General features: G+C 42.3%; 1 protein-coding gene and 1 long non-coding RNA gene across 3 annotated transcripts in view; both read left to right on the forward strand.

Annotated features, from left to right (window-relative positions):
* LOC127002923 (anion exchange protein 3-like) overlaps window positions 1–13,262 on the forward strand; it is a 34,145-nt gene that overhangs the window by 18,873 nt on the left and 2,010 nt on the right. Inside the window, exons 6-14 of one of the 2 annotated variants that reach the window (XM_050869233.1) lie at window positions 408–638; window positions 1,823–1,971; window positions 3,326–3,582; window positions 5,929–6,012; window positions 7,213–7,462; window positions 8,718–8,974; window positions 9,777–9,991; window positions 10,475–10,683; window positions 11,933–12,106. In XM_050869233.1, the coding sequence (XP_050725190.1) occupies window positions 408–638; window positions 1,823–1,971; window positions 3,326–3,582; window positions 5,929–6,012; window positions 7,213–7,462; window positions 8,718–8,974; window positions 9,777–9,991; window positions 10,475–10,683; window positions 11,933–12,106 (1,826 nt within the window). The remainder of the gene's footprint in view (window positions 1–407; window positions 639–1,822; window positions 1,972–3,325; window positions 3,583–5,928; window positions 6,013–7,212; window positions 7,463–8,717; window positions 8,975–9,776; window positions 9,992–10,474; window positions 10,684–11,932; window positions 12,107–13,262) is intronic. The other variant, XM_050869234.1, reaches the window with a different exon arrangement.
* LOC127002924 (uncharacterized) lies at window positions 12,113–12,616 on the forward strand. Its single transcript, XR_007756737.1, has 2 exons — window positions 12,113–12,440; window positions 12,576–12,616. It is a non-coding gene; the product is annotated as an uncharacterized LOC127002924 (long non-coding RNA).

Raw genomic sequence — 13,262 nt, forward strand, 5'->3', positions numbered from 1 at the left:
AAAATAAAATAGCCTAGTGAAGGTATAGAAAGATTAGCCCAGTGAAGGCGTAGAAAGAATAGGCTAATGAAGGTAAAATAAAATAGCCTAGTAAAGGTATGGAAGGATTAGCCCAGTGAAGGCGCAGAAAGAATAGCCAAATGCCTCTCCAAGAAGTTGATGTGTTGTTTTAAGTTGTTTTATATTGTTTTATCAGCTCTTAAACGTACAATCGTTTTCTGCAGGAATTTCATAGTGTTACGCCAGTATTTAATTAAGAGCGGATAAGTAGAAATTAGGGAGGAATAAGTAGTTTTAAGTATTATAAGCAAATATAAATGACGCCAGGAGCTGTTACCACAATGCCCCTTCATCCGATCCTGTGAGTACTAAGTTAACCATCTCCCCCCCCTCCTCCCCCCCTATAGCAGTGGCAGCGGCAGCAGGCGATGGCGACGGAGGGGACAGAAAGCCTCCTCCGAGAGATCCACTGATACGCGTTGGGAAGCCTTTCTACGGGCTCATCCAGGACGTCAAGATCCGCTACCCCAAGTACCTCTCCGACCTCAAGGATGGGCTGGACGGCCAAGTGGTTGCGGCGGCGATCTTCATCTTCTTCGCCGCGCTCTCGGCTGCCATCACTTTCGGTGGAATGTACGGTAAGACGGACGCCCTTGTTACCAGCCATCGGAATCTTACCCCATCTATTTAAAAAGGTTCTCGGAGAAGTTGTAGGGTATTCCGTGGGTGGTTTCTGGACCCTGGAGGTAATTTTCGAAGGCATCTTTTTTTTTTCTATAGCAGAGACAGTGCAAGGGCGTTAAAAAAATAATAATAATAATGAAAAAAAAAGCCCGCTACTCACTGCACCATGAACGGGGAAAACACTCGTGACAACCTAACGGATCTCCTCTGTAGCCTCTGAAAACTGTCCTAACGAGAGCCCTAGACATTTAATAATACGAGACTCGCCCCGCTCATTTGAGAACACAGAGCATGGTTGGTTTTATAGTAGTAGTAATGGTAATAGTAGTAGGCTTTTTCATTATTGTTTATTTTTTTTGTGCCCTTGAGCTGTCTCCTTTGTTGTAAAAAATAAAAAAGTAGTGTTCATTTATGTTTGGTTGGAATTATTATTATTATTTTTAGTAGTGGTAGTAGTAGTAGTAGTAGAAGTGGATTATATCATTAACCAGAAACCAGACTGCTAAAACTTATATATATTCTTAAAAAATGTGCATGAACAGACTCACAATCACCATTAGTAGTAGTAGTAGAAGTGGATTATATCATTAACCAGAAACCAGACTGCTAAAACTTATATATATTCTTAAAAAAATGTGCATGAACAGACTCACGATCACCCAGGGCTGTTTTTAATATATGTTTGGTTGGAATTATTATTTTTAGTAGTGGTAGTAATAGTAGAAGTGGATTATATCACTAACCAGAAACCAGATTGCTAAAACTTATATATATTCTTAAAAAAATGTGCATGAACAGACTCACAATCACCCAGGGCTGTTTTTAATATCGACACCCTCGTGAACAAGCTGCCTGTATCACATCACAATCATCATCATCATCATCATCATCATCATCGTTTAACATCCATTTCTTCCCTATGGTGGTGTTGGACGGGATATGAACCTCCTCCACTGTTGCCGATCCACAGCCATTTCTTCCGTGATCTTTAGCCTCCTCATATCTTCCTCCACCACCTTTCTATATGACATCACCAGGCAAAGAAAATACCTCAACTCTCCCTGTACCTTCTCTCCATTGTAACAAGACACAGGAAATAGCGTATGCCCTCAACCTCACCTTTGCCTTCCTTCCACAGGTGACAAAACGCACAACTTCATTGGGGTGGGTGAATGTCTCCTCATGTCTTCCGTCAATGGCATGATTTTCGCCCTGTTCGCCGCCCAGCCTCTGCTCATTGTAGGGGCGACGGGACCTCTCATGGTGTTCGATATGAGCCTCTACAGTGTGAGTATCCTGGATTGTTACTCATTACTCTTTACGCCCTAACCTGAAACTACAATGCCGTGCCGATATAATACAGATCATTGTACTTGTTATGGTATTTTCCCTAATCTGAAACTACGATGCCGTGTCGATATATATATACAGATCATTGTACTTGTTTTGGTATTTTCCCTAATCTGAAACTAAAATGCTAAATGGATATGGATTAATCATTGTACATATCTAAAAATCATAATCCAAGAAGGAGTCTCATTAATGGTTTTCTTGTTGGATTTTTTTTACTTTTCCGAATTTCTTTTCCTGGCTAATTGTTTCCTCGACTTAACCCGGTAGAAGCGTGCAGGGATCATGTTTCTTAATGGTCCCTCTATGCGAGAAAAATGAGAAAAAATCATCACTCACACAAACCATTTCATAATATATATCAAAGCATTTGTGATCAGTTTATGCATCATCTATTTTGGGGGGTTTATATCATGGCACAAATTTGGCCCATCGCTGCTACACGGTAAAGCCACAAATTTGGCCCGTCGCTGCTACCGGGTTAAAATCGCTAAAAATTCCAAAATCCACAACACTGTCAGTACCAGGGGTTTCGGATAAGGGATTCTCAACCTGTACTGTAAAAATAGCCTAAATTACCCACTAAGGAAAGTCTAAGTAATGATGTTAATAGCTTTCTAATTTCCCTTTTTATATGAATTTCCTTCCTGATCAATCGTTTTCGCAACTTAAATAACTAAAAGACACTGTAAAACAAACCTAAATAACCCACTAAGGAAAGTCTAAGTGATTATCTTACTAGCTTTCTAATTTCTCTTTTTATATGAATTTCCTTCCTGATCAATCATTTTTGCAACTTAAATAACTAGAAGACACTGCAAATCTAACTTTAATAACCCACTAAGGAAAGTCTTGATAATCTTACTAGCTTTCTAATTTCTCTTTTTATATGAATTTCCTTCCTGATCAATTGTTTTTGCAACTTAAAATTACTAAAAGGCTCTGTAAAACTAACCTAAATAACCCACTAAATATCTTTGAAGAGTAGTTTTACCGTGTAGCAGCGACGGGCCAAATTTATGGCATTACCGTGTAGCAGCGACGGGCCAAATTTGTGCTGTGATTTAAACCCCCCAAATTAGATAATACATAATCTGATCACAAATGCTTGGATATGTATTATGAAATGGTTTGTGTGAGGGGTGATTTTTTCTCATTTTTCTCGCTTGGGGGGACCATTAAGAAACATGATCCCCGCAGCTTCCGGGTTAAAAGGTGTAATGTCAATCGCTTTTTTATTTGCTTTTTATGAATGCAAACTTCCCTCCTGACTTCATTCTTTTCCCGGCAGTTCGCCAAAACCTACGAGCTGGATTTCTTATCGCTGAGAGTCTGGATCGGGTTCTGGATGACTGTGTTTGGCTTGCTAGTGACCGCCTTCGAAGCCGTGGCCATCGTGAAGAAGATGACGAGGTTCACCGAGGAAATCTTCGCCACACTTGTCTGCATCATCTTCATCTACGAGGCCGTTACCAAGATGATCGGCATCTTCAAAATGCACCCGCTCATCGCTGAATACCCGCACATCGATGAGAACAACACAGAGATGTAAGTGTTTCTGCATTGCTTACGTGTTGTGCTGTGTTGCTCTGTGTTGCATTTGCTTACGAGACTACCGCGATTTTTAAGCCTGTACTCTTTAATGTATTGACACCCCAGTACGCCTGTTTTGAAAAGCCTCTCGTAGAAGTTGCCGGGGTTTTTATTTGCTGTTTCGTGGTCTTGGGGATAGTTTTACACGACTCCTGGACCATGAACAAGAAAATCACCAATGAAGACCCAGTTAATTTTCTCTCGGACCTTCGAAAACAAGCCTCTCGTAGAAGTTGCCAGGGTTTTTATTTGCTGTTTCATGGTCCTGGGGATAGTTTTACGTGTCTCCTGGACCATGAACAGAAAAATCACCCAAGAAAACCCAGTTAACCTTCTCTGTGGCCTTCGAAAACAAGCCTCTCGTAGAAGTTGCCGGGGTTTTCATGGGCTGTTTCATGGCCCTGGGGTTAGTAGTATGCGACTCCTGGACCATGAACCGAAAAATCACTCCAGAAAACCTGGTTAACCTTCTCTGCGGCCTTCAAAAACAGCTGTACTGGGAGCCTGACACATTTGAGAATACTGACTTGAGTTCGAGTAGTCAGAATTGTATTACAGACCCGCATTGTTAGTTTTGCTGCTTACACAGACACAACGAATGATCTAAAATGTGTTCCATGTAGCATTGTGACCTGATTGACATTTTAAATACACACTGCCTTGATTTTTCTATTGTTGCACGGAGCTTGGACTTAATAGCTCTGGATTTTATTGATTTTGATTTCTTCACATTTAATGCATTCATAAATTCCTGATAATCCACAGTTGAATTCCCCAAACAGTTTCCACACTTGATTTTGATTTCTTTACATTTAACGCATTCATAAATTCCTGATGATCCACAGTTGAATTCCCCAAACAATTTCCACACTTGACGATTTTGATTTCTTTACATTTAACACATTCATAAAGTCCTGATAATCCACAGTTGAATTCCCCAAACAGTTTCCACACTTGACGATTTTGATTTCTTCACATTTAATGCATTCATAAATTCCTGATCAGTTGAATTCCCCAAACAACTTCTACACTTGACTTGATTTTGATTTCTTTACATTAAACACCTTGATATATTCCTGATGATACGCTGTTAAATTCCCCAAAAAGCCCCTACATTTGACCCCTTGTAGACATGTATGCCCTTAAACATAGACGTCAAATATTAGATAGGGTTACTCTTTGCATTCCTTCAACACCCTCTCTCTCGATTTCTTTGTTTCCTGTATCTTCAGAAGCGAAACCAGACATGTCATTCTATTTCTATTTCTATTTGCTCAACTAGGACAGTCTTGCGCAATTTGATTTTTAGAGAAACGGGAGTGACCACATTTGCTGCAAGAGTTTATTTGCATCAACTAAACTCGCTCAGTCTTGCTCAATTTGATTTTTAGAGAAACGGGAGTGACCACATTTGCTGCAAGAGTTTATTTGCATCAACTAAACTCACTCAGTCTTGCAATGTTTGATTTTTAGAGGGGAAGAAGGGATCACATTTGCTGTCAGAGTTTGTTTATGTAACCTGAATGTAAAGTAATAATCGTGGAGTTACTGTATGGGTGGCGATATCAAGTTCAAGTTTAAGCAGGTTCTCAAATGTTCATATAATTAAGCCAGGCCTTTCCTCCCATCATCCTTCTTATGCTCAGTCTCCCTCTGCTTCAGTTGTACAATTGTGACATGTCTGGACGTTCTCATTACTTTTTTTTTGTTTCTATAATGTTAAGCCATGATGCCCCTCCTGTCCTTCTTATGCTCAGTCTCCCTCTGCTTCAATCATGTCTCATTCCATTTTCCGTGTCAAATCCTTCCTAAATCCTCAACGCTTCATTACTCTTTTGTTTCTATAATGTTAAGCCAGCGATGCCTTTCCTCCTGTCCTCCTTATTCTCAGTCTCCCTCTGCTTCAGTCGTACAATTGTGACATGTCTGGACGTTCTCTCTCTTGTCTCATTCCCTTTTCCGTGTCAAATCCTTCCTAAATCCTCAACGCTTCATTACTCTTTTGTTCCTGTAGTGTTAAGCCAGCGATGCCTTTCCTCCTGTCTTCCTCCTTATGCTCAGTCTCCCTCTGCTTCAGTCGTACAATCGTGTCATGTCTGATTCCCTTTTCTGTGTTAAATCCTTCCTAAATCCTCAACCCTTCCTTTCTCTTTACCTTTTACAACTTCCCAGTAGTGCAATGTGCTATTTATAACATCTGATCCCCTTTGCTTGTCTGTCTGTCATTACTTTTCAAAACATACATAAACACCCACACATACCCAAGTCCACATACCTAGACTAAACACATTGGTTGTTCAGTTTACACGAGGCAGCGTTGGCAGCAGGCATACCCCTCAACGCCACCATGGAGTTCCCTGGTCATGAGAGCACCCATCAACAGCCGTAAGCTATTCACCAGTGTTAAGATGCCTAACCTACCAATGCCTGCTTTACTTGTTGGCTTGCATCTTATTGTGTGTGCTAATACTTACACTTTGTACATATCCTCCTGGGGTGACTGCTCCTGAGGGTTAGTGAATCAGACAAGTGTGCAGCAGTGTTTTATCTGAGCCCACTGATGGAACACTCCCTGACAGACGGTACTATTTCCCACATGACTTCTCTTTATGACTCAATTGTTTGCAGTTCAAAATCAAAAGCTTTGTGTTATATATTACCCAGTCATTTATTACATTAGAAAATATGACTCTTCCTCTCCCCAATGCCAATATGTCCCTCAGTGACCCTCCACCCTCCCAGGCTGTTCAGATAAAAGAACTTGGGCTGCGTTGGCCTCTGGGGAAATGCTTGGCTCTTGGGGTTTCTGATGAATAAATGAAAGGAATGAATGATGTATTGAAAGTTATTAAGCGTATGAGATGAAATTGTGGAATGTGCGATAGTGAGTCAGACTCATTTGTACATACATTGTGAGTAAATGCAAAGAGTGGTTGTGAGCAGAAAGTGTGATGTAAATACTGGAAGTGTGTGTGAGTGTGGCGTGAAGCCCTCAGTGACGGGTGAGTGTGTCTGTGTGTGGGGCCTGGCCAGCACCTCCACCAGGTAGTTGTGTGCTGCTTGTGAAATATCTCAGTGGGTTATCTTCTTAGAAAACTCCAGCATTGGAAAACTTCTTGGCTTACCTCAAGGAAGAGTTTTCTTGTTTTCTGGCATGGTGAATGTGAGGAGGCGGTGTCTGTCTCACCCGCCAGGGCTGAGGCAGGGTGTGGGGTGGCCGGCCCCACTCTGGGTTGTTACAAACATAACATTTCAGTGTTGTCATGAGGCTCAGCATTTCTATCCTACAGGAAATCTAGCTCCATTATGTTCTTGGAGAAACACTTTTAACCACTTTCTCCGTGTTTCCTGAAGCTGTCTGCTTCAGAATGATTAATATATTTCAGATGTTCTATCAGATATTCTATCATGTGATGCAGTCAGTGAAGGCTGTCACACACATCAAAGAATGGCATGTTGATTAAAGTTTTATCTGAATGATTCAAAGGAACAAGTAAAATGGCAGAATGTTTTCAGTATGAAAGGCGACCAACAACTCTGAACCACTGTGATGAAGATGGCTTATAAACACTTTCTCTAATGCAGGATGAGCGGCATCATGGGCAACGACACCATGGGCAGCGACACCATGGGCAACGACACCATGCTCGACACCATGTTCAACACCACCCTCAATGCCACGCTCAACGGCACCGATGCCGAGGTACCGCACATGAAGGAAGAGGTGACGCCGCAGCCCAACACAGCGCTGCTCTCCTTCATCCTCATGATGGGAACCTTCATCATCGCCTACAAGCTCAAGCACTTCCGTAACTCAAAGTACCTCGGACGTACGGTGAGTGGCAACACAAGTCTCGATACAAGTTTTTCTTTACGAGGCTCTTCACTAAACATTTGCCATAAAGAACTTACACACTGTAGGCACTGAGGGGCAGCGTGTTGAGTTAGAACATTTTGCTTCTTAACCCGTCCACTCTCTGGTAGCCTGGTAACACACACTCCCACATCTTTCTCTGCCTCTGTGGTGGATAGTGGAGTGTTTCCCATGTGGTATTGGTATGCTGGCTATCCCCTCCAAAGCTGCAGGACTTTACATTTTTCTTCACTGAATTGTAGCAGACACTTTTTGTTTAATTCCTGTAGCTTGGTGATGTCTTCTGGTAGGACATCAGCGGTCAAGGGGTTGAACATCCAAGGACATACTTCATTAGCTAAAAAAAAAGTCTTTAGGCAAATCGTATCTTCCATAGCATATACCTGAATGCCTGAACATGTGCTGTATGGAGAAGTGCTTATCTCGCTCACGACCTGAAGTTTGAAGTTACAGTCTTGATAAACTTCGTAGGCAGTTCCTCAAGTCGTCACTCCATTTGAAATTGACCTCTGTTTTGGCCACTCATCTCTGCTCCTGCTCCTCTTCTTCCTCATCAGCCAGTGCATGAGTTTCTCGATCATTCTTTCTTTTATGCCAGAATTTTGTCTGTTATGTTTTCCGAGAGGAGTTTAACCTTGTAGCTGTGGGGACCGTGTTTCTTAAAGGTCCCTCTAAGCGAGAAAAATGAGAAAAAAATCATCGCTCACGCAAACCATTTCATAATATGTATCAACGTATTTGTGATCAGTTTATGCATCATCTATTTTGAGGGCTCTTTATCATGGCCCAAATTTGGCCCGTCACTGGTACACGGTAAAGCCACAAATTTGGCCTGTCACTGGTACACGGTAAAGCCACAAATTTGGCCCGTCACTGGTACATGGTAAAGCCACAAATTTGGCCCGTCACTGGTACACGGTAAAGCCACAAATTTGGCCTGTCACTGGTACACGGTAAAGCCACAAATTTGGCCCGTCACTGGTACATGGTAAAGCCACAAATTTGGCCCGTTGCTGCTACATGGTAAAGCCACAAATTTGGCCCGTCGCTGCTACCAGATCAAGTCTATGCCTGTCAGTCACTTCCCACACAAGAGAGATGATATAGCTGTTAACATAGAAAAAATAAGTCAATGTAAGTGTGATATTTAGAATGTTCCAGATTAGTAAAAGCGTCGCTCCATCGGAAACTGACCTCTCCTCTTTACCTCCCGTAGGTGCGTCGTGCCCTTGGTGACTTCGGCGTTCCCATCTCCATTGTCCTCATGGTGCTGGCGGACTACTTGATTGAAGACACCTACACCGACAAGCTCACCATGCCCGCGGGAATCCAGCCCTCCAACCCCGCCATCCGAGGGTGGATCATCAATCCCTTTGGCGTAACGAAGACCCTCCCAGTGTGGTGCATGTTCATGGCAGCTCCGGCCTCCCTGCTCCTCTTCTTCCTCGTCTTCCTGGAGGAGAATATCTGCCAGTATGTACCTTGTTGTTGATTTTTTGCTTAGGTTTTGGAGTTAGTACGCTCGGCACGCAACCGAGAGACCCCGGGTTCGATTCCCTGGCGGAGTGGAAAAATTTGGGTGGGTTTTCCAGTACCCTATACGCCCCTGTCCACCCAGCAGTGAATGGGTACCAGGTATTAATCGGGGGTTGTGTCCCTTCTCCTATAATTCCTTCCCCTTCTGTCTCTCTCCGGCATATGACCACAGATGTTGCGCCGACTAAACCAAACTTTCCAACTTAGGTTTTGGATTTCATGTTCTCTGAGGGGAGTTTGAAGGCACGTCTCCATCCTAAATTGACCTCTGTTTTGTCCACTTGTCTGCTCTTTCTTCTCTTCTTCCTCATCTTCCAGTGCATTGCTTTCTTAATTATTCTTTGTTTTAGTTAATGCACCTTACAGTAAAAAACTATATTTGTACACCCAAGTTAATGTATGGGGCATCTCCCCTTAACCCTGTAGCAATGGGGATTGTGTTTCTTAATGGTCCCTCTAAGCGAGAAAAATGAGAAAAATCATCACTCACACAAACCATTTCATAATATATATCAAAGCATTTGTGATCAGTTTATGCATCATCTATATTGGGGGTTTATATCACGGCACAAATTTGGCCCGTCGCTGCTACACGGTAAAGCCACAAATTTGGCCCGTCGCTGCTACACAGTAAAGCCACAAATTTGCCCCGTCGCTGTTACCGGGTTAAACTGCTTCCCTTACCCAAAAAACTCCAATTGTACACTAAGTTAACAAATGGCGTCTCCCCCCTTAACAGCCTGATTTTGAGCAAGCCGGAGAAAAACATGGTTAAGGGTACTGGCTTCCACTGGGATCTGGTCCTCGCCTGCTCCATCAACCTGATCTCGGGAGTCTTCGGCGCCCCCTTCATGGGCCCCGCGTGTGTGCGTACCATCTCGCACACCGCCGCCCTCACCGTCATGAGCTCCACACATGCCCCGGGAGAGTCGCCCAAGATCGTCGGAGTTAAGGGTAAGATTTTTATTGTCTGTTCTCGTAGCCATTTCTCGGATATCAGAAAAGGGAAGACCAAGGCAGAAAGGAGTTGTTGGGTTAGTGGATTAGTGAATTATTGGCTTATTGAAGTTAAAGGCAAGGTTTTATTTTCATTTGTCTGTTCTTAACCCATCTGCTGTGATTGGCACGTATTTGGCCTTCACTGGTAGCCTGGTAACATATACTCCCAGGTCTTTCTCTGCCTCTGTGGTGGATAATAGAGTTTTCGTCATGTGGTATTGGTATGCTGGATTTCCCCTCCTAAGGTGCAGGACTTTAAATTTTTCTTCATTGAATTGTAGCAGACACTTTTTGTTCCATTCCTGTAGCTTGGTGATGTCTTCTTGTAGGAAATCCACAGTCAGGGGGTTAACTTCAAAACACTCTCAAATATCACTCCGTCTTCCTTCCTCAGCCTCAAAACAATCTAACGCCTCCCTTTCCCCGTACCCCCAACAGAGCAGCGAGTGAGTGGCTTCATCGTGTCGCTCCTCATCGGCCTGGCAGTGTTGCTCGCAGCGGTTCTTAACTTGGTGCCCAAAGCAGTGCTGCTTGGTGTATTCCTGTACATGGGTATCTCGGCCACCACGGGCATCCACCTCCTGGAGAGGACAGTGCTCATGCTGATGCCCGTCAAGCACCACCCCAATGTCCCATACGTCAAGAAGGTGAGACACAATTTACTTGAACCATTTTGACGAGAAACACAAATTACACGAACCATTTTGACGAGAAACACAAATTACACGAACCATTTTGACGAGAAACACAAATCACATAAACCATTTTGAAGAGAAACACAAATTACACGAACCATTTTGACGAGAAACACAAATTACACGAACCATTTTGACGAGAAACACATATTACACAAACCATTTTGACGAGAAACACAAACTACACGAACCATTTTGACGAGAAACACAAATCACATGAACCATTTTGAAGAGAAACAAATTACACGAACCATTTTGACGAGAAACACAAATTACACAAACCATTTTGACGAGAAACACAAATTACACGAACCATTTTGACGAGAAACACATATTACACAAACCATTTTGACGAGAAACACAAACTACACGAACCATTTTGACGAGAAACACAAATCACATGAACCATTTTGAAGAGAAACAAATTACACGAACCATTTTGACGAGAAACACAAATTACACGAGCCATTTTGACGAGAAACACAAATCACATGAACCATTTTGAAGAGAAACAAATTACACGAACCATTTTGACGAGAAACACAAATCACACAAACCATTTTGACGAGAAACACATATTACACGAAACATTTTGACAAGAAACACAAATTACATGAACCATTTTGATGAGAAACACAAATTACACTAACCATTTTGACGAGAAACACAAATTACACAAACCATTTTGACGAGAAACACATATTACACGAAACATTTTGACAAGAAACACAAATTACATGAACCATTTTGACGAGAAACACAAATTACACGAACCATTTTGACGAGAAACACAAATTACACAAACCATTTTGACGAGAAACACAAATTACACGAACCATTTTGACGAGAAACACAAATTACACGAACCATTTTGACGAGAAACACAAATTACACGAACCATTTTGACGAGAAACACAAATTACACAAACCATTTTGACGAGAAACACAAATTACACGAACCATTTTGACGAGAAACACAAATTACACAAACCATTTTGACGAGAAACACAAATTACAAAAACCATTTTGACGAAACACAAATTACACGAACCATTTTGACGAGAAACACAAATTACACAAACCATTTTGACGAGAAACACAAATTACACGAACCATGACCTTACTTTTACAGGATAGAAAAAACACACCATTATAATTTTACGCTCACGATAATCACCCCACGCCCTTTCCTCCCTCCCAGGTCCGCACTTGGAAGATGCACATTTTCACCAGCGTTCAGATCCTCATGCTGGTCATCTTGTGGGTTGTGAAGCAGTCCCCCGCAGCCTTGTGCTTCCCCTTCGTCCTCATGCTGCTCATCCCTATCAGGCTGTACCTCCTCCCATACGTCTTCACCAACCCAGAGCTCAGCGCGGTAAGGGAACGGATATTGTCGAGCACACACACACACACACATGGGAGAATGGGAAAGGGAAGACAAAGTTAACCCAGTAGCTGCGGGGATCATGTTTCTTAAAGGCCCCTCTAAGCGCGATTAATGAGAAAAAAATCATCGCTCACGCAAACCATTTCATAATATATATTAACACATTTGTGATCAGTTTATGCATCACTTATTTTGGGGACTTTATATCATGGGAAAAATTTGGCCCGTCGCTGCTACCAGGTTAAGGGTTCATGAGGAAAAACTGGACGCATAAAGCTACAGAGACAGGGAGTGTAGCTCAGACCCAGGACACTACAGCTAGGTAAATACACACACACACAAAGCAGAAATAAAACTGGTGCCAAGCTTGAGAGATATGACATACGAGGAGGAAAATCTGGACGAATATAGCGACAGAGACAGGGAGTGTAGCTCAGACCCAATACACTACAACTAGGTAAATACACACACACACACACACACACACACACACACAAAGCAGAAACACTACAACTAGGTAAATACACACACACACACACACACACACACACACACACACACACACATACACAAAAAAGCAGAAATAAAACCGGTGCCGAGCTTGAGAGACATGACATACAAGGAGATATCATAAAGCTTGGGTTCCCTGCCATAGAGGAGATGAGCAAAAGGGGAGATCGAGTTACAGGGTGTCGGCGATGAAGGAAACGGAAAGAATTGACGAAGATGACAAGGTTATACCGGGTGCTAGAAATGCGATTAGGCTATCTGTGTTTCTTTGAGCTGGGTTTCTTGTTTTCTGTTTTCAAGTTTTTTAGCGTTTTTTTTTTTCTCGTTATTTTTTTTTTCGTCTCGCATCTGTTTCATATTTTGCTTTACCTGTATTGCCTCGGTAAATATATACACTCCGCACGCATACACACCTGAGCAGACACACGATATTGTCACAAACGATACATAACTTGTCAATTAATAAGAGAGAATATCCTTTACGTATAGCAATAAGGAAATGATACGGACTTAACTTGTGTTACTAAATTAATTGTATTCCTCCAGCGCAGCAAACTTGGCCCTAATAACTGCTTAGGTATGAGGTTTTTCTCTGCATGAATTCCTTCCCGTCTTTGGAATAAAAAAAGAGCGG

The sequence above is a fragment of the Eriocheir sinensis genome, chromosome 24 (genome assembly GCF_024679095.1).
Source record: "Eriocheir sinensis breed Jianghai 21 chromosome 24, ASM2467909v1, whole genome shotgun sequence".
NCBI lineage: Eukaryota > Metazoa > Arthropoda > Malacostraca > Decapoda > Varunidae > Eriocheir > Eriocheir sinensis.